Source organism: Malurus melanocephalus, unplaced genomic scaffold, assembly GCF_030028575.1.
Source record: "Malurus melanocephalus ecotype Western Australia unplaced genomic scaffold, MMel_1.1 scaffold_28, whole genome shotgun sequence".
NCBI lineage: Eukaryota > Metazoa > Chordata > Aves > Passeriformes > Maluridae > Malurus > Malurus melanocephalus.
Genome location: NW_026623260.1, coordinates 3,721,686 through 3,742,998, shown reverse-complemented (window position 1 = coordinate 3,742,998; position 21,313 = coordinate 3,721,686). Strand labels below are relative to the sequence as shown.

The 21,313-nt window shown below is 39.3% G+C and overlaps 1 protein-coding gene across 1 annotated transcript in view; it reads left to right on the top strand.

The window, feature by feature from the left end:
• The first annotated feature begins 488 nt into the window (after positions 1-488).
• PIGK (phosphatidylinositol glycan anchor biosynthesis class K) overlaps positions 489-21,313 on the top strand; it is a 64,038-nt gene continuing 43,213 nt past the window's right edge. Inside the window, exons 1-9 of the mRNA XM_057363563.1 lie at positions 489-624; positions 2,063-2,116; positions 4,125-4,216; positions 6,936-7,071; positions 8,250-8,361; positions 8,708-8,804; positions 9,124-9,241; positions 9,976-10,086; positions 13,340-13,512. Of these exons, the coding sequence (XP_057219546.1) occupies positions 529-624; positions 2,063-2,116; positions 4,125-4,216; positions 6,936-7,071; positions 8,250-8,361; positions 8,708-8,804; positions 9,124-9,241; positions 9,976-10,086; positions 13,340-13,512 (989 nt within the window). The 5' untranslated portion in view covers positions 489-528. The remainder of the gene's footprint in view (positions 625-2,062; positions 2,117-4,124; positions 4,217-6,935; positions 7,072-8,249; positions 8,362-8,707; positions 8,805-9,123; positions 9,242-9,975; positions 10,087-13,339; positions 13,513-21,313) is intronic.

The window sequence follows — 21,313 nt, the reverse complement described above, 5'->3', positions numbered from 1 at the left end:
AAGGCAAAGCTATAGCAAGGCTGCATGAAAAAAAAAAAAATAGAAAAATCTACCTTCGGATCCCACTCTCTCACTCGCTAAAAGTGGCCCCAAGCCTTCACCTCCACTCTCCAAGGAAGCCCTGTGGCCACCAAGACTTGAGGACACCCACACCACAGCTAGCCATGCCCTGGCCTCTTAGTGACCCCAACAGAGCCCAGGGATTTCACTGATTCTCTGGAAGGGGCTGAGAGGGACGGCTGCAGGAGCCAACCCAGCCAAAGGCGAGATGCGCGGCCGCTGTTTTCCAGCACCGGCTCATGACAGAAGCACGATGAACCCGTGTAGCCACATGTGCTGCCAGGCCCGTGTCTGCTCTGCCAAAGMGGGCTAGAGCGGGACATTGCTCCTCCGAAGGCAGGGAGGGAGCGAGGGGCATTGGGAACAGGCAGGGGAACCGGCCAGCGGCGCTCCCCGCCCCGCGGAACTTGCGCACAGGACACCGCCTCCCTTCCGGCAGCGCGGAGCCGGCCCGAGAGGCGGGCTGAGATGGCGGCCCCCGTGCCCGGCACCGCTCGGGCCCGTGCCGCCGCCGCCGCGCTGCTGCTGGGCTGTTGCGGTGCAGCTCTGGCCGGCGGCCTCCAGGTACGGGGCTGGGGAGCAGCGGCGGGGCTGAGAACGAACAGGCGGGCGGCGCCGCGGGCTCGGTGCTGCCGGTGCCCCGTCCGCTCCCCTGCGCAGCCAGGGACCGCACCCGCGGAGCTGTCCGGAGGCGCTGGGGACCGTGTTGGTACGATGGACACCGATCTGAGCCGCGGTCCCCAGCGCTGCCTCCCCGGCGGGCGGACCCTCCCCACGCCCCGCCCGGCGCTGCCCTGTGGGCGGATCCGCGGGGCTCCGTGTGCCGGGAGCACCGGAGTGGTAGGTTCAGCAGGCGCACGTACCGTGTTCAAACTGCTGAAAGTTACAAAACCCCAGACTTTTCAGCCTCTTGCGGGTTTCTGAAACTCAGTTCCTCTCTGGCTACGCTCTGTAAGTTCTAGTGGGTGTCGGAGTTCGGAGGAGCCGCCCGGGCCCGTTGCGGTGCCCGTCCCGCAGGTGCGAGGCGCTGGCACACGGCAGGTGTCAGTGGGTTTGTCAGGTGGGAGTGATTTCATCTTTCAGCAATTAGCTTAATGCGCTGTGCCCACGCTACATCTGGAGTGTTGTTTGCTTTTGAATTCTGCATTATTAACAAGTTATTATGTTTGAAATTAATTACAACTAGGACCAAACACCCCGCACCCCCAACAATAGAAATATTCTGAAAATGTTTGGGTGGCTAATTAAACTAAAAATTCTTTGCTGCTTGAAAGACAATAGACTTTATGTGTACTTCAACAAACACTATTTCTGTTACTGCGTGTTTTGTGTAAGGGTACATGCATCATGCCAGAAGCCCTCAGAGTTAATAAAATCTGATTTAAGAGTCACCTTATGTAGATTCTTGCCCTGTGACAGGCTCATTCCCTTACCTTTGTGAAGTCTTAGCCCCTTTTTGTGTCTAATTTATGCTCTCTGTTAAGGAAAAAGGGCCCTATCATTGGCAAAGGAAAGTAGGAACCATGGAGAACACAGATTATACAGAAGGTTATTGTCATAGATTCTGATTTTGGAAGATAAATGTAACCATCTTGGATTTAAAGTGGGTTAGAACTGCAGATTCCCTTACCTGCTTTTAAAAATAGAATTGAATTGAATCCAAACCCCTTTTCTCATTGAGGGTGAAACTACTGGTCAATAAATCATATTATTTTGTTCTTGGAGTGTCCTTTGGARTAGAGGTGTGTGGGCTTTTTGTTTTAACTAAGCTGCAAGTGACTAATAGTTCTCTCATTTTCATGGCAAGTTTCAGGGAAAGATTTGAAGCAGTTAATTCACACGAAATGTGCAAAACAGAGAAAAAGACCTCTTGTAGCTTTTTGAAGGTTTATTCAGTGTTAATTTGTGGTAAACAAATATATTGAACACTATTATGGAAGTAACAAAACTATAGTGATTTCTTTCTTTTCTTGAAAAATCTAAAATTTTGTTCATCTTTCAGGATCAAGCTGAACAGTTTTTTAGAAGTGGACATACAAATAACTGGGCAGTTTTGGTAAGCATKGTCCAGGTTTTCCTCCAATAAAATTGATGATTTTTCATCAGGGCCCATAATTGCGGCAGTTATTCAAGAGTCCTGCTCATTTGAAAGAAATGGGAAGATAAACATTTGGAAATGAATAGATTTGAAATTGTGCCTGCAAATTTATTACACTGTAATGAAATTATATTTTCAATATGACTGAATTTCATGCACTCAATGTGTCTAGCTACATGGCAGGTTTCATAAAACAGAAGTTCTGAAAGCATTAAAATAGTTAAATTAGCATACTTTGTATTAAAAAAATATGTAATTCTGATACGAGGGAAGTCTGGTCTGTTTTACCAGAAAGGTAGAATTTATATCTCATTTTTGTTCTTATTCAATCTGCTAACTTGTGTAACAGGCTGAGAATAAAATCAATTCAGGCAACATAGTGTTTAGATCAACTGTTCTTGCCCTTTTTCTTCTTTCCTTTGTTATGGAACTTTTATTAGCTTTGAATCATGTTGCACAATTGGTTCTTAATCACAATTCAGGTCTTAATGACTAATTTGTTTCAGAACAGTATTGTAATTACTCAGTAGCAGCTGTTTGTTTTCCAGATACTAAAATTGAGCAATATAAAAGGCAAGTTAACAGTAATTAATTGAATTAGAAGGAATATTTTCTATATTCTACAATGTACAAACTTGGAGCAATTAAAACATAACAGACTATTTTAATGCTATTAACGAATAGATGCTTTTTTTAGTCCCTATAAAAACACACAAAGAAGGTGGAAAATTAGGTCCAAGGAGCTATACCTTCTGTCCTGAACAGATTTTTTGCTGGTTATATTTTCTCAGTAGTTCATTGTTAACTTTTCTAACAATTGCTACTTATTTTTTAAACAGTAAAACAGGGGTTTACTGCTGTCAGGCACTTCAAACCTGGGACCATACTGCAATCCCATCTCATCAATTKCTTGAATTAATGTGCTGCAATGTGAATAACTGTGTTTAAAGCTTAGACACACTTTCCACTATGTTTTAAGAGAGGTAATGGAGGCAAGGGGCAGATGATGGTGCCTTGAAATGCCTCAGCTAAATTGGTCACAGTTAATTTTCAGAGTTTCAAATCTTGCTAAAAGGCAGATGTTCTCATTGACTGATTCCTGTGGGCTTTTTTTTAATTCCTGAGTGACAGGGTGGTAGGCACACAAGGGGATCCTTTCGGTTGAATTTTTATTATCACTTAAGCTACAACTCAGTTCTATCTCCACATTTAAAGCTGAAAAATTAAAAAGCCATCTAAGGGCTTATTCCTGCATCTCTGTTTTTGTGGTTTCACCTCTTTTAGAAGTTTTTGAAATCTCTGAATCAGAATAATACCTGATTTAGGGAGCATTTAAGTACAGGGAATGACTGAACCCTGACTGTTTGCCTGTTAGAACAGTAGAACCTGAGCTCACTGGAGGTTTCTGAGAATTTGCATTCAGAGTTTGTCTAGAGCTCACTTTGCTCTTACTTTATTATATATGACTCCTTAAATGCAAATGTCCTCAGTGCATTTTCCCCTGTGTGTGGCTTCTGCATGAATTGATTCACTTGTGCCTTTGTGCAAGAATGCTCCCAGAATGGGTTTGCTATTGAGATGAGAACTCTTCCTTTGATTTTTCTTCCATTTGATAAGGAGAAAGCAAATGAAAAAAATTAGCTTATCCATTTACTGTTGCTGAATTATTCCCCAAAGCGCCACTTTCTATATTTYGTTAGGGTTTATGACAATTTTATCATGAGTCAATATACTAAGAACTTTTTTTTTAAAAGTTTTATTTTCAGTATTTTTTGCTTTGGTACAACAAAGATTTATATAGCTTATATCATGAGCTTCTTGATATTACTATGTTCTTTCTGTTCTTTTTGTTACTACTTTTGTTTTAATAGTCCTGTAATTGTGTTCTTCCGATGCAATGTGCCAGATCAATTTGTATGTTTTGACACTATTTAATATGTGGTTTGTTTTTTTTTTTCTTTCCAAGGTGTGTACATCTCGATTCTGGTTTAATTATCGTCATGTGGCAAATACTCTTTCAGTGTACAGAAGTGTCAAGAGACTGGGCATTCCTGATAGGTGAGGGAATCTTGGTGAATCCTGTTCCTTACAAATGTGCTATTAAAGTTCTCATGCTATCTGAAGCAGCGTAGAAATACATTTATATTTCCAGTTTAACTTGATAAAAGTAGAAAGGAAGAATCATGGTGGTGAAGAGTACAGCCAATGTTCTTCAAAAGGAAAAGCAACAAGTTATATAATAAAAGTTCCATTTGTAGCAGGCTAATTAGATCTGGGCACTAAAATGTACCACTTAGCAGCTGGTGAAAGYGTAATATGAAAATTGCTAAATGCACTCAGCAATGACAGTACTACTGTGAGAGATGAACCTCGCTGTATTTGTATTTCCTTTCAGTGTGGAGATGTTGGTGACTGTGRCTGTACTAAGATGTAAGACTTCCACATGTGTTACTCCACTGAGTTYGAAAAGTCTCTGAACAGAGCCACTCCTCTATATTGACAGTTGCCTTGAAGAAAGCCATTCTGCATGATTTATTTAGAGATACTGGTTTCTTTGTCAATACAAATTGTGTTTCCCTAGTGACAGCACAAGGATTGGAACAGTATCCCTTCTTTCACAACAGGAGTAGGAAGGTTCTCAAGTGTCTTTTCTATGTTTTCCTACTGGAAGTTCTAGGGGTGTTGGCACAGTTCCATCCAGCTGTTTCACAATGTAATTTACTTGGAGCTGTGGAAGTGAATTTAAGGCACCAGCATCCATTATATAGTAGGYTATATGTACCATAGGCTCCTGTGGAAATCCTGGTGCTCCTGGTTTTTAATGTTAGTTTAGAGGACTGGTAGTTTCTCCAGGATGCCTGCCTAAAGAAGTGTGGCCTGCTTCATCACTGCAATATGCATATTCTGATTGATTAAATTTGTATGGCATTTTTTTTGTCCAAGTCCAAAACTGGACAATTGGAGTCCCCAGTTAGCTCCYACTCACCTGTGAATGCAATGGCAGTATCATCTTATTCCCTGTGTTTATTGTTTAAAAAAAAAATAGTGACTTTCTGGTTTTTGAAAGAGGGGATTTTGAAACTTAATTTTTAGATGTATTTTGTTGTTATAAATCTGAGGGAGTGCACTGTGGGCTCAAAGCAACAGAAGGATGCCTTTTGTTTTTGCATGTTGTTCAGAAGCAGCTGTCCTCTCTCCTGTGCTGCCTTTGAAGCACAGGTGCCCTCGGCACTGCCTCAGAAATTCTGTCACTAGTCCTGCCCTTACCTGAGAGCTTTCATCTTCTTTGCATCCATCCGTCTTCACCATTAAAGTCAAAATAGGTGTCAGTTTTAGAAATACTGCAAGAACTATGGTGTGACTGAGATTTCTGTATTCAGTAGCAAGATCCATTTCTTATTCATATCCAAAGATCTGAAATTAAATCTCAAAAAGCCAGCAATACTTTAGACTACAGTCAAGAATAAAATGTTGGAGAAGACCTAGAGAGGGAGAGTGAGACTGTTTTTTTAGTATTTGCAGCATWTTTATGTGGATTTGAGTGTGTTTTTTCCTTAGACAGACTTTTATCTGTTTTTCTTTCTTTGCTGCAAGACTTCATTCAAAACATTGACAAGACAAAGCCCAACCAAAAATTTCCAACAACCTCAAAATAACATCTTAGAAATAAACATCGTGGTTCTTACGGTTGGATGTTTTGGAGGGATTTAGGCATAGCCTTATTTGCATGCAACTGTGTCAATCACCCTTTCTGTGAAGAGCTTCTTTGTAATGTCCARCCTAAACCTCTCCTGGTGCAGCTTCAGACTGTGTCCTCTTGTCTGTCACTGGTTGCCTRGGAGAAGAGACTGACTCTCACCTGGCCTCCTTTTTGGGAGTTGTAGAGAGTGATAGGGTCTCCCTGAGCCTCATTTTCTCCAGGCTAAACAGCCCTGGCTCCCTCAGCTGCTCCTCATGGGATTTGTGTTTTTACACCCTTCACCAACTTCTCTGGACATGCTCCAGCACCTCAATATCCTTCGTAATCTGGGGGCCCAGAACTGGACACAGCACTCGAGGTGTGGCCTCACCRGTGCCGAGTACAGGGGAAGAATCCCTTCCCTGGTCCTGCTGGCCACACTGTTCCTGATACAGGCCAGGTTACCATTGGCCTTCTTGGCCTCCTGGACACACTGCTGGTTCGTGTTCATCCTCTGTCAAGCAGCACCCCGGGGTCCCTTTCTGCCTGTCTGCTTCCCTCCCACTCTGGCCCTGACCTGTAGTGCTGCATGGGGTGGTTGTGATGTAGTATAATGGTCTGGGAAATGTTCAGGAGCTCCTCAGATTTAATTGAAAATTATCATAATGTTTTTATTGACCTGTCTGAGGAGGTGCACACATGCTAATATATCTTCTGTGGTRCTGCATGAAATGATTTAGTGCCCTTTGAAAATCTCTGATTTTTTTTTTTGAGAGCTCTACAACCCTAGGTCCAGGCAAGCCTGTGTGCTAAAGTTGCTGGTGTCAAATCCTCCCATTATCATCTTTGGCCTGACTTAGTCCTGTAGGTAAATGACAGCCAACTGCATTTTTGTGTGTGCTAYCTTGGTGATATTGAGGATGCTCATAAGGAAATAGGGTATAACTATGCAAAGTTTCACTTGCAATTCCAGGAATCTCTTTAATGATTGAATCTCTTTAATGATTGTAATTGTTGAACAGTGTTGTTCTAATTTCTGTTTGACTGTTATGTGAAAGTAGAATGACTGAAATGTTGTTTTTGTTCAATTTTCCACAGTCACATTGTCTTGATGCTGGCAGATGATATGGCATGTAATCCCAGAAATCCCAAACCAGCTACTGTGTTTAGTCATAAAAACATGGAGCTAAATGTCTATGGAGATGATGTGGAAGTGGATTACAGAAGCTATGAGGTAACTGTGCTTTATTTAAAACACTGCGTCTTTAATTTTTAGTGTTGGTTTAAAGATTCATGCAGCATCTGTGAAGTCTGAGGAAGTTTTTTTGTTCGTATTTCTGGTTTTGGGCTGGGCTTTTATTATCAGCTGATGAGTTTAAACATACCCCTCCTCTCCTTGCTATTTGAGTTTGTATTTGAAGTTCRTTATGCTATAAACATGTTTAATATACTGGCTATTTTAAATAATGGAATAGAATGCTATTACTGAAATTTCTGTGGAAATGACTGTTCATTGTCTCATCTTGCCAACACAAAAATTACTGTAAAAATTCTGGTGTGCAAGTGAATTGTCAAACAAAAGTCATAACCTAAGCATTACTGCAAAGCAATTACTGTATAAAAATCTGCATTCTGTCACCTTTCTTTTTGTGTAACATTATTTCATACCAGGCAGTGTCTTCACCAGTTGAGATAAAATTACACATCAGTTTCTTGGATTAATAGTGCTGTATAATTATTGCTAAAGGTTTATTGGATTGTATTTAAGTATATAGTGGATGCTCTATTTCTCTGAARCTTTATACAAAGAAGTAAAGAACTGGAATAGAGCTACATTCTTTTTATAATGTTTTTTTTCCAGAGTGTGGTTTTGTTACTGACATTTGAGCTGTGTACGTGTACATAAAGTGGAAGTGGTGTTTTATAGGATRTCTTGGAGTCACCACTCAGATGGACCTTACCTGATTACTCAGACTTATGTAATCAAATTGATCTTATTTTTCCTTTCCTGAGTTGCAAAGGGAATTTAAACTTTTGTTTTTCCATGGTAACACACACACWAATGTTGGAGCTTTTTGAGTGCCTGAGCAGCTTTGGCAGAAAGAAGTTGTATGATGACAGGTGTTTTGATCAATGTAAATGTATTTTAAAATTGAAAGGTGGTAAAATTATTGGATATAATTAAGCAACAGGCTGATGTTTGTAGAATAAAGTAAAAGGTACTCCATGATTCTTAACCTGTGGTAAAGCCTTACACCAAAAAAGTCAGTTTATGCAGTTTGTACCATGCCATACTATGTCTGGTTAGAAACACTGCATATTTCAGTGTTCCATTATTTAAAGGCTGTTGCCCAGCCTGAAGCTAATCAATATTTTTATATTTTGAAAATGACTTTTTGCTTCTATTCATAGGTTACTGTGGAAAATTTCTTGCGTGTATTAACGGGAAGAATCCCACCAAGCACACCACGATCTAAACGTCTTCTTTCTGATGACAGAAGCAATATTCTAATATACATGACAGGTAATTGCAGGTTTCTATGTACAATTTATTGATGCTTGTTCAGTTGGATGGGTTTGTTGAAAGCATCAGTAGTCCAGATGAACAAAAGGATCGACCAAAAGATTTTTTTCTGGTTTTAGCGTGTCAGACTAATTAAGAAAAAAATGCCTGTAAAGCAGTTCTAAGCTAGTATAGTTTCCAGTTGAAGTGGTGTATGTGTACTGTTCTTATTGTATTAATATTTTCTTTTGCTGAGYTGTCTTTGGAGAAAGAGAATTGTGTTTGCCTTATTTTAGAAAAATGATCAACCAGGCTGAATATTGTCCTTGAACCTACATATTTGCTGAACTTGTGATTTTTCTGTCAGGCCATGGTGGAAATGGTTTCCTAAAATTTCAGGATTCTGAAGAAATCACAAATGTAGAACTTGCTGATGCCTTTGAACAAATGTGGCAGAAAAGGAGGTAAGAAATAGCATTATTTAGACATTGAATACTGTATTTCTTGAGTGTGTCTTACTGGTAGGCCTTGCTTACTTGTGGCAGTGATACTGTCTGTTTTCCATAAGATTGYATAAAAGTTTGCATTCAGAAAGCAGAGTTTTAGTTTTTGCTTTCAGCTTCCTGCTCAAATGCATGGCTTTGGCCAAATTTGCATCTTAAAACCAATCAGGGTGAGCTTCTGTTCCTTAGGTTCTGAGCAGCTGCCCTGGTAACTAAAAAGCAAAGTATGTATATGGTGTTTAAGCAGAAATGGGTAAGAAGGCTGTTTTGTTTCTTTCAGGTACAATGAATTGTTGTTTATTATTGATACTTGTCAAGGAGCATCCATGTATGAACGGTTTTATTCCCCTAACATAATGGCCTTGGCTAGCAGCCAAGTAGGAGAAGATTCTTTATCAGTAAGTAGATTTATGTGATCCTGAAGACAGTTTTCAGAATGCCTGAGTTAAAAGCACAATTCCTATTGACTTTTAACTAAAAATTGCTGAATGTGTGAGGTATTTGCTTAAAGTGTAACTTTGACAAAACTTGTACTTTTCTACTTTTCCTGCTTGTGTGCTGTCCCAAAGAACCAGGCTAATGATGGATTTCTGTGCTTGCTGGCCAGTTTATGCATTGCCTAGGATAGGAAGATATCTTAGCAGAACATTGCTGAGAGATGTGTGTGGGGAATATTCAATCTAGGACTTAATACACTTGATWTAAAACAAAACAAAGCAATAACCTTCACCTGCTGTAATTATATCCCAGCTGAATCACATAAGGAGAAATAGGAGAGACCTTAGCCAGACCAAACACAGCAGGTCAGGATTACCTGAACCCATGCACTGCTGTAAGATACACCGGCTCTCCCAGCCCTGTTTTCAAAGTCCACAAATCCATGCTGGAACATTAAGAAAGGATTCCCTTCTTTTTGGAAAACATAGGTATTACCAGGATATAGTTTATAGATAAACTACATTGTTCACCTTATCAGTTTCTTCACAACTAGTAATTTCTTTTGCGTAATTTGCCTAAGAACAAAAAATACTGTGCTTAACTTTTGCAACATGCTGTTACATTCTGTTCCCTCTCCTGAATACTGAGTTCTCTCCTGCAAATGCCCAATAACTGCTCTCTGTTGTTTTTTAAGCATCAACCTGACCTGGGGATTGGTGTTCATCTTATGGACAGATACACGTTCTATGTGTTAGAGTTCTTGGAAGAAATTCATCCAGCCAGTCAAACAAACATGAATGACCTGGTAAGTACAATACTCGACATTCATGAATATGCTAATGACTTTAATAGTTCCAAAACTAATCTATTTTGTCCGTAGGGTTCTTCAAATGCTTTTTATGCTCCTTCTGTTTCTCTTGGAAGCAGCTTTGGAGGGAGGTTTTTTTTGGCATTGTTAAATGTAGTTGTGTAACACTTCAAGGATTGTCGTTGTTTGAAAGTGGTTTGCTGGCTACAGAAAAAATTAACCAAAATTAGCCAGATTTTAATAGAATGAAGCTTTTGCGTGTGAAAAGTTTTAGTAGGAACCTTCTAAAACCAGCTTAATGGATACCAGACACTGCAGATGTGGAAAAGCAGGGATTGGTGTTGTTTTGCAAAGGTGATCAAACAGTTAAAATTCCAAYTGTGCACTCACAGATGCCTACAGAGAGTAATTTATCTGTATATCTGCTTAGATTCCAGAGCGAGATATGTCCAAATCCATCAGTGTATGGATTTAATTATAGCTGAGACAAACACTGTTGTGGATTTCAGGTATGAGGCAGAAAGAAAAGAAGCCAAACAGATAACCTATGACAAAACTTATGAAAATGCCTCTCTAGCAGTGAGATGTACATACTGGTGAGATTACCTTAAAAGTAACCATATTTTATTTACTCTAATGTCCCTTTATACCTGTTCCAATGCTAGTTTCTTTGTAGTCATGCATTATACTTCGGTACCTTGTAGCTGTAAATCCTGATGTGCCACATCAGTGATCTAAGAGCCACCACTTATAGAGCACATTGTCATAGATTCATTTCTGTAAAAGGAGCAGCTGCTCAAAAGTTTTATGCCACCCTCTGTCTACAGAGGATGGTGTTAGCCTGGCTGCTACATGTGTGCTAGAATTCTCTCTAAACAGCCCACACTTGACAGATTTTATATTGATACAGAATCGATTCAGTGGCTAAGATTCAAGGATCTTTTACTTCTATRGGAATGAAATTCCTGTAATTTAACACCTTTGAATTATGTGATACAGATAACTTAAAAATAAATCTTGGTGAAGAAGCATATGCAAGTTCTTTATTGATTATCTTTGTCTARCCTGTTCATTCAAATGGCACTGTAAACCAGAAAATTAATTTGTTAATAATAGAAGGTCATAAAAAGGAAAAGTGCTTTCCACTGTGTAAGACACTGACTGGGAAGTGGTATAGTTGGTCTGGCCAGCAGGATGTTAATCTGATTATTATGAACAGTGTAGAAATTTGTTAGCTGGCCAAGTAGTTTACTTTTTGAGCTCTTTGGAGAAGTCACCTGTGGTTTTGCTTGTATGCCAAATAGTCATGAAGAGCTAAGGAAAGTTATCCATACTGGTGAATTCCTTACATCATGTATGTCATCATATGTTGATCTGCTGATAGTTGCTCAGAGAGTGGAAGAGAAGGGATCCAAATCTATTATGATTTKTGGTAATTTGTTCAAGGCCRGGTTGAATGGGACTTTGAGGCCTGGTTTAGTGGCAGGTGTCCCTGCCCTGGAGTGGGAGTGGAACTGGATAATCTTTAAGGTCTCTTCCAACTCAGACCATTGTGTGATCATGTACTGAGTCATAATCTGCACACATTTTGCCCTTGAGTCAGTGCCTTTCGAGGCTTCATCCAAGAGTTCCAAAATGGCATATGGTTAGTCCATGGTAAGGATATAAACCTATTATTTTGCCAATAGTTGTAGGAGATACTTTGGCACTGGAATACATTGTTAGTGTTAGCTGGTTTAAGGACAAAGACACTGCTTATACAACTCTGATTTTTTAAATTTAAATTAATRCTTTCCAAGATCAGGGTAACTTATGTTGCTCACTACCTAGCTTTGAAATTAGATGATCTTTAGTTGTTTCATCTTCTGATATGTCTTTTTGAGGTATTGTGTGTTTGTCACACCACTTCTATCCTGTTACCTCTTTACTTTTGGCTAACCACTCTTGAAACAGCTTCTCTTCACATCCACCTAAGATTTGGATATTGCATTCCTGCAGAGAATGAGACATTATTTTTCACAATCCACTCCACCTACTCTCCACCTGCTCCATCTGTGTTGCTAAGGGATAGCATAAAGCTGTGCAAATGACTGACTTTAGGTTTGATCACAATTCCCAGAAAATAAAGAATACATTGAAATGTCACACATTTGAWCTTTTAAAATAAAATCAAAATAAATTTCTAAATGAGATGCCATTTGTCATAAAATAGCTAAATTGTTGTTARGAAAAGTCAAGATAATAAAGTTGGGGGAGTTTACCTCTGTTTAAAAAAAAYAAATTGGRAAAAATGATACAGGAAAATGTGCGTAATGTAGCCAGTTTTGTCTTTTCCTTTTTTTTTGTCAGAAGACCTTGGTTATTAGTGTGAATCTGCTGTGGTATAATTGGTTTGCAGTCCTTCTTTTCTCACAGTGGTAGTGGATGGTCTGYTTTGTGTAGGTGTGGTAGGACTTGTGCAAAATGGCTTTGTGTCCAAAATGAATTTTATTGCCTGCTGGGGACTTAGCAATCTTGTTACTTAAGGGGCATCCTGTCTCATCAAATATTCTAAATGCTGCAGCCRATCTGTCACTGTTACATCTGCTTTTGTTAGTGCTGTTTTTGTCTTCCAAGGTATTGCAGTGTGCTGAATATAGGGAYCTGATACATACACAAAATACATGGGTAAAACAAATAATAAGGTATATGGCTAATTTGTAGGTTTCTAATTTGTAGGATGTCTGTGACCTTAATGTAAATAAAGCACCTTTTGTATTTGAAGATCTTAATTCTGCATTAATTTGTAGGCTATCAACTAGAAAAAAGACTGATGGATTTTTAAATTTTCAATCAAAATGTAKATCCTTGCTTCTTTATGAAGCCTTCAACATAGCTGCTTATCAAAACTTGTTTAATTTTACATGCCTCCCTTTGGTAAATATGAAAATTTATGCCCACTTGTGGCTTCTGGAAGGTTATAGCAGCAGTGCTGCATCTGTATTCMGAAATATATTTGTGCATTTATCAGTTAGATGTAATTGATGGTTGGCTTTCACAGGAGCATTTCTAAACTCAAGTGGCATTATTCTAAACTCAAGTAAGGAAAAAGGTTTGCAAAAATGCACAATCAAGATGTTTATATGTTTTAATGTATTTGTTCAACCATTCTTTTCAGCATTTTTCTTTATAGCAATTTCATTTTGGAAGGTGTATGTGGAGACTGTTGATAAACGAGGGACAGGATGTGATTGTCCATCTTGGTTTCCAGTTTCAGGTCTGTCCCAAAAGCTTGTGTGTTTCCACGCCTGGGCACCGAACTGATCTGTTCCAGCGAGACCCTCAGAATGTTCTGATCACAGATTTCTTTGGCAGCGTCAGGAAGGTGGAGATCACAGCAGAGACGGTTTCCTTGGACCGCGACGTGGCTGCTTTTGAAAGCAAGTAAGTGGTCATTATTTAGACTTGATTTGTATAACTTTGTGCCACAAAAACAAAGTAGTTGTAAAACTGACAAGGAAAAAGAACTCTGATTTCCTGTCATTTCTGACAAAGAACCAGGGAGATAGTKTGGACCTTCTGCTGTGATGAAGTTGTCAGCTGAAAACTTAGTTTGAAAGTGCCCAGTCCTTTCCTTACRCTTGTAAATAAATGCTGCTTGAGACCAAGGTGTGGATGTCAACAACAAAAGAAGCAGTTCAGAATTTTCTTTCTTCCTTGTCATTTCTTCTTTAGTGCTCCAATATTTTGTTATTKCAATTCCTGCTTGTGATAGTTTACCCCCCCAGATAAGCTCTGAGTRTAAGCCATCAGTTAGGTGTTTGATMACAATTAGCTTTTTAATAAATACTTYGTTCCAGTTCTCTGGATTCTCTGCCCTTTGACATTGTCCTGTCCTGAGAATATCTGGTCCTGAGATGCAGTGATTCATTTGATTAAAATGCTGCTGCAAGTTCATTGAAAGAAATTGTAACAGGGCTTCTGTTACTTTGTGGATAAAGAAAGAAGCTTAAACTTCTTTGTATTTTTGGGATTCTGTTGCCACCTATTGGGAAGATGTGAAGGAAGATGTGCTTGTTCTGTAGCATTTATTTAGCATTGTACTTCCATTTCTGTTGCTTCTTTTATGCTTGATGATACTTCCCTGTAGGATGGGGTAACAAAGGATAGAAATATTTTAYTATATTGGGGACTAAATACTTTTCAACACATAATGTATGTAAATTCTGGTCTGCCTTGTTGCTTACTGTTGCTCAAGCTAGTGGATAGCAGTTTTATTTATTTTAAAGGTAACAGTTACTCTGGTCTTTGTAATTATAAGCATTCTACAGGTTTAGTGTAGTTCTTATTTTACTTTCATATTATATTTATATTGGGATCATATGCATTACATACCATATAAATTTTAAGTTAATTTTATGATTTCTTAGTATGGAAAAATACTTAGTGATAGTAAATTTGTTTTTTCTCTGAAGAATAAAAAAGCTCTTGGTAAGTAACAGATGTTTTGCTAGTCAAAAACCATGATGAAAACTTACCTATGTGTATTTCTAATTTGTGGAGGGTTGAAAGGAGAAATAGATTTTGAAGGACTACTGTTCTGAAACAGGAATTGATTGGCTGGGATTTTCAGCTTTGTTTTTTTTTTTCTGTTTGTTTGGTGCCAGTAGAGGAGGGTTTTTTTGGTGCCTGACACTAGTGGACTAGACACCCTGGAAGCAGGGTGAGAAATGGGCACTCGTGCACAGACAGAAATATTATCCTTGTGAAATGTTCTGATATTTAATGAAAGCTGTATTACATTATCATGGCATGATAATGCCATGCTAAGTCTGTGAAGGGATGGGGACATGGTGATTTAATAGCTGAATAGTTATCCTTTATACAATTTTCTAAAGAAAGTATTTAATTTCTCAGTGTCTTGTTACCATTTTGAGAGAGTTTGTAAACGATATGTTTTTAATGGAGGAGAAAGTATGGAGTTTGTTAAAAAAGTACAGAAAAATTGTTGTATAGCTGTAACAGACAGTGATGTGGAGTGATTCATAAATTCCTTAAAACAATTCTGAGGTGAGTACCTCTTGGTATGACAGCTCCGTTTAGCAATGACAAATTCAAGAATTACAGGTTGAAGTGAATTTATTAAATGAAAATGTCAATGCTTTTTAAAAATGCAGTTTTGGAGTATCTGGTCTACAAGAGCTTGTTACTCTGTTTTTTTAAAAAGGAACGTTATGAACATTACACACATCTATTTCTGAGGGTGTTGAGAGGGCAGAACACAAATTATGTGATTTTTGAATAGGTACTACCACTGATTGCCCCAAATTAATGTAAGAATGACTCCTGAATGAAGAATGTTRATGCCTGTTCTTAACCTTCACAGTGTCAGTTAAATCATTCTGTGCCTTTTGGGAATGTGATGGCTGTTGACACTCTTAGGTGAAATAGCTAGGAAAAGATGGGGCTGTTGCAGCCTGCTTTATTCTTTTTTGTTTCATCGGGAGGGAACTAATCAAGCTTATTAAAATAATCCTTCTAAATTATTTATGACTAATCTTGTTCATGCTCAAGATTGTTTTAAAAGCCCTGATGAAGCAGAATAAGGTAATAGAGAATTGAACTTGGGCCCTTAAGAGTTTCCAAGAAGCATTTGCAAGAAGTATCTGATAAATCACAAGTATACACTACTAATACATCAAATTTTCTGTTACATTGATTACTGAGTGTGAAGATGTTAYTGGCTGAATATTTGATGAAGTCTCRAGGCTTCATTCCTTWATSAACCAKGTCCTCTGTTTTATTCTTCCCTCAGTGTAAGCYTGATACCTTTTTTCTTCTCCTTTTACATGGTGGTGGCAGTAGAACGCTACAGAATATTTCTTTTATGGGGCATAACCAGAAAATGAAATCCAGGCCTCAACTCTGACACAATATTAAGTRGTCTGAGTTAGATCTGATTTGTTTATTTTAAAGCTGCAGGTGTCCTGCGTGCAGATAAGGACATTAAAAGCCAAATGAACAAAAGAGGTAAACCACTGATTACACAGATTATGGGTGAAGAGGATGCTGTCGTGTGAGGCATGAACAYGTATCAGGATTGTACTGCTGGCAGACTGTTCAAGTTCTCATCTTGCCCACTGCTGYGACTTTGCCAAATCTTTTTCAATAGAAGTTTGTTCTTTTGTCACACAATTGCTTAGCAATTACTTGGTTGTACAGATCCGCTCCCAAGCCCAGCGTGAGCCATAGCTGCACAACCAGATCAGAACTGGCAGCTTCACGTGGAGCTCATGCCGTGACATTTGACGAGTGAGCCSTTTGAAGTTTCCTCTGGCTTGGGCTGAGACTCGCACAGAGAACAACTACTAATTAACCAAGAGAAGAGGCTTTCTTTCTATCCACGTAGTGGTAGGYGAATATTTGCGAGTAAAAGCTTTAAAAAATAAAGAGAAGGTTCCTCTGCTATTTCCTTTCTTCATAGCGGTTTCAGTCTAAGCTGTGTTCACTTCAAAGGGCTTGTTCTGCAGCTGCCTCAGTCGTGACTGGATCTGTAGCTGCCAATTTTAGCAGAAAATCTGACAGTCTAGGGGTTCTGAGGCTTCAGCTGGTTATGTTTTGTCTAAATCCCCATGCAAGTGCAAGGAGTCAGCATTAAGGAGTAGAAGAAAYCCTGCATCTTTGGAGGCTGAGCCTTGCATCTAATAAATTAGGAGTGTGTCTCTTAAACTTGGACAATAACTCTGCAGCCAGTTGGAACACTTCCTCCTTTTCAGTTCTAGACACGAGGAAAAGATCTGTATCAGCAGAAAGTGTAGGTAAAAATTGGGATGAATATTTCCCTTGAGGGTAGTAAGAAGTGAACTAAAGACAGCATCATATAAAGCCATCCTAGTTTCATCGCTTTTGAGAATTAGGCTTTGTATTTAATACTTCTGTTAGGAAGAATTGTGATTCTACTGGCAATGGCTGTTTTCCTAGAGGTAAATAAACTGGCCACTTGTATTAGGAGGGATGCTTGTGTAACAGGCTAATTATGAGTAATTGGTTCATTTGCAGAATATTACTAGCTAATGTTCTCTCAGTCTATTTTTTTTTTTTTTTTTGTTTGCCTTTTGGTTTTTTTTTTTTTTTTTTTACTAGCTAATGTTCTCTCAGTCTATTTTTTTTTTTTTTTGTGTGTGCCTGTTGGTGTCTCTTCCTGTCTCTTTCCTGTCCTTCCCTTTTTCCACCAGCTATTTTCAATTTGATGAGCTTAATAATTAAAGCTGTCGTTGGGATGCAGTTTATGAACCCACAGGTCATTTGTTGGTTTGGCAAGGAGACGCCGTTCAGCTCAGTGAGACTTTCTTTAACATGAATGTCTGGCTTTGTTCTGAGATCCCAGAGGCCACAAATGTAAAGTCCTTTCAGGTTTCTTGGTCRCTGTTAGGACTAACTCTGGCAGCTCCTGTTTCGGGACGGGTTCCCGATCGCTTGGCTCGGCAGGAGCAGCTCGGGGGGAACCGCACTCCGCTCCGGAGCCGGCAGGTGGCGCCATCGCGCCGGAGCGGGAGCGGGATCGGGATCGGGAGCGGGGCAGGGATTGGGATTGGGACCGGGATCGGGATTGGGATCGGGATCGGGATTGGGATTGGGATCGGGATTGGGATCGGGATCGGGATTGGGAGCAGGATCTGGATCGGGACCGGGATCTGGATCTGGATCGGGATCGGGATCGGGATTGGGATCGGGATCGGGATCGTGACAGTGACCGGGACCGTGAGTGGAGTCGTGACAGTGACCGGGGCCGGGGCTAGGATCGGGATCGTGACCGGGACCGCAACCGGGGCTGTCTCACCGTGCCCGCCCCTCGCCCCGCTCTGCGGGATCCCTTGGGAATCAGGGGATGTGGAAGCGGGGAGTTCAACTTGGGCGTTGTTGGGTGAAAATTTGACGGGATAATGGGAGGGTTTTGTCTTATTTCCCACTTTTCCTACTGTCTGCAAACTGGTGGAGATGTATTGTGTTTCAGTTTCAGAGAAATGTGAGAATAGGAAAAGAACACAGAAGTTAGCAGGTCTCTACTCATTGAATTGTCAGTGGGATCAAGAAGCTAGGTCCACAACCATCTTCAGATAGGTTTCAAAATTTTTCTCATGAACAACACTAATCAGTTATATATGCACTGTATTTTCCTCTAATGCCTTCCAAATTTATCTTGTTTTAGTGGTAAGTTTGGATTTTGTGGTCCATGTGTTTTTTAATAGCCTGTAAGTAATTAAATAAGGTGGGTGAACTAATACTTAATGCTGTTAAATATTATTGCTGTATTTCCTAAAGTATTTTGTAAATATATTTGGGTTTCCTTTGCTTGCATAACGACAGGTCAATGCATGTATGGGCATACATACATACACTCCTATACCTGCTAGTGCAAAAGAACTTTTTAGGGTAATACAACTGAGACTAGTATGAAGGCTATAGAAGGAAAATTATATAGGAGGGTATAATCTCACTAGTATAATGTCAGTATAAAAGAAATAAGGATGACTGACAATATCGAAAGGAACTGCAGGTAAAAATTGCATTGGGAAGACTTTAAATACACTAAAGTGTTATGCTTGGTAATTACAGTCCCTATTTAGCACGATATTTTAAAAAGCAGCTTTGAGCAATATATTTTTTGTTCCTTTGAAATGATTTTTTGACCATGCGTTCTGACAGATTTTAGGGATTTTTGTTGTAATTTTTAAAAAAAATGTTTAAAAACTCTAGCTCTTGACTCAGATTTTCTTTGGTGATTTTCCCCCCTCTTCCTCCAAGTTTGTGTTTTGTGGGGCATCCTGCATTTTTTCTATGAGAAACCTTCTACTGTCGGTATCATGTTTTCAGTAAAACACTGTTTTACTGAACCTCTATATAGTTAGTTATTTCCATGGATAATTTTAATAGACATTGACAGCAAAGAAACCTCTTGGTCTGTCGAGGTACTACGAAGCACATGCAAGTGAATGGCAATATTTTATTGAATTCAGCTTTTGAATCAAGTTCAGAACCTTTACATTCTTCATAAGTACTTAGATATCAGTTGACTTGGGCACATCATACTGTTAGGCAGTGGCCAGATAATGTCTACAATTGTTGCATGGCAGATTTAGTGRGAGGTCTTAAGTATGTTTAGTAGATTTTAACATCATCTAGAYAGCTTGAGAATATCCAGATATCATAGGATGTTCAGTCTAGGGTTTTTACTTTGTTCTCCTTTTTCCATTTCTTTTTATACCTTTCCTATGTAACATTTTTATTTTGTTTCATTATTTCTTCTTCATCTCTTCTCCCTCTGTGATCTTTGYCTGCTATTATTTTTGCAGTTGAGCAGGCTGCTTTATAATTGCAGTCTCCTTAAGTGCTTGTTATTCTTTCTAGWGCTATTTATATGGAGGTCCTGGCTTGATCCTCTTGCTTTCCTGCCCAGGTGCTAAATAAAAATTAATGTCTGTTCCTAKAGGTATTTCTGTAGCTGTGTACTCTATTGCTGCTGAAGAAGACTGTGAAAACAGCTGTAGTACTTAGCATAGTTTGACCAGGAATATTTTCATATAATTTTGGCATGTTTTTGAGGACTGTGAGGTAACATGGGAGTTTCAATAAATCTGTGTCACTATTACTTGCTTCCTGTCAGAAGTACCAGAACTGCTGCTGATGTTTGTTAGGGTACACTTCTTGTGTGATTTCTAGCAGAGTGAAAAAACCAGCAGTGAAGAGAAACAGGCGTCTGGAAGCAGTGATTGTGGGACTCTCAGGTCTTTGGAATTCAGCAGCCAAGCTCACACTGGCATTCCTTACACCCCAGAAATTAATCTGGGCACATAACTACTAAATTTCCAAGGCTCAAGCAACAGTACTACTTTTTTTAATATGGTATTAGGCCATATGCAAATACTTTTAGTCTTTGCCTGTTGTCGTATTGTGAAAAAGCTTAAACTTGATTTTTTYTGACTGCCTGAGGGATGACCTTCTGGATGATCAGAAATTTCTGCCTCTAAAAATTCCTGCCTTGCCCAAAGCTGTGGGAGGGAAAGGGACACTCTGCCTTCATAACATATTTATATAATGATGATTAAAACACCATAAACTGATCTCAGCCAAAATCTTCCAGTCGTCCCAAGAGGAGAGATTTTTCTCAAGTCCGGTGTTTGGTGGACCAAGGCTCTCACCGTAGTGCTATTAAATTTATTGCTTAAAACCAAGTCCCTGAAGGCTTGTTGTTGRTTTTGGTGAGCTGCAGGATGGTCTGGAAGATTGAAATGTGCCCCTGCACTGCTTGTTTCTGAAGGCTCTACAACACTCAGAGAAGTTGTGCTGCACAGTGGGCATACTGAGATACATAGGTTAGGTGTGAAAGAAGAGCTGAACTCCAAAAAGAAAAGCATTGCATTATTGCCAGGCATCTCTTCTCTATCCAGCTAGCTCAGACCAGTGTGAATTTCTGATATCAGGGGAGCAAGAAAATCACAATTGCATCAAAAGATGGAAAGAAAACTAGAGGTAATTACAAAAGGYGATTCTGATCACATAAAGCTCTGGATTTACAGATGGCTTGCTGAGCACTGTTTAATATTACTTTATGAAATGAGATTGTTTTATGTGTTTGGTCAAGAGTATCAGAAATCTATAGAAACAGATGCTGAATACATCTACCAAAGTGCCCGAGCTGCTGCTAAGATTATTATATAAAATTTGTAGGACAGCAAAATATTATCTTGGTGGTGAGATTGATCTTTCAGGAAAAGATAGTAATACTGTAAAGAAAGAATTCAGTTCAAAATGGGATTTATTCAGCATTTTTGCAGGCAGAAGACTGATTGCATGAAGGGTTTGTAATAGGTAAATACCAGGAGAAACAAACACGAAGTAATGAAGCACAATAAAGTGTTTTGTATCCTCTGAAGTGGAAAAAGAAAAAAAAAAGAATGAAAGCAGGATACATAGAGAGCTGGAGAATATCTGTTCAAGTGTTGGATATATAGCAACAGCCCACCTCTGTCCTGCCARTTAAATTTGGCACAAGTTTACATGATATCGGAAAAGAACTAAAAAAGTTGAAAACTCCTTAGTCAYCTGCATAGACATCTGATCTCACTTGGAACATAAAGACAGGCAGGATTTCTCTTTCACAAAATGAACTGGAAGTTGCTACTGTGTGTCTAAGKATAGAGGTGTGTCCATATTCTGTAATGTAGCAGCAGAATTTATTGTAAAC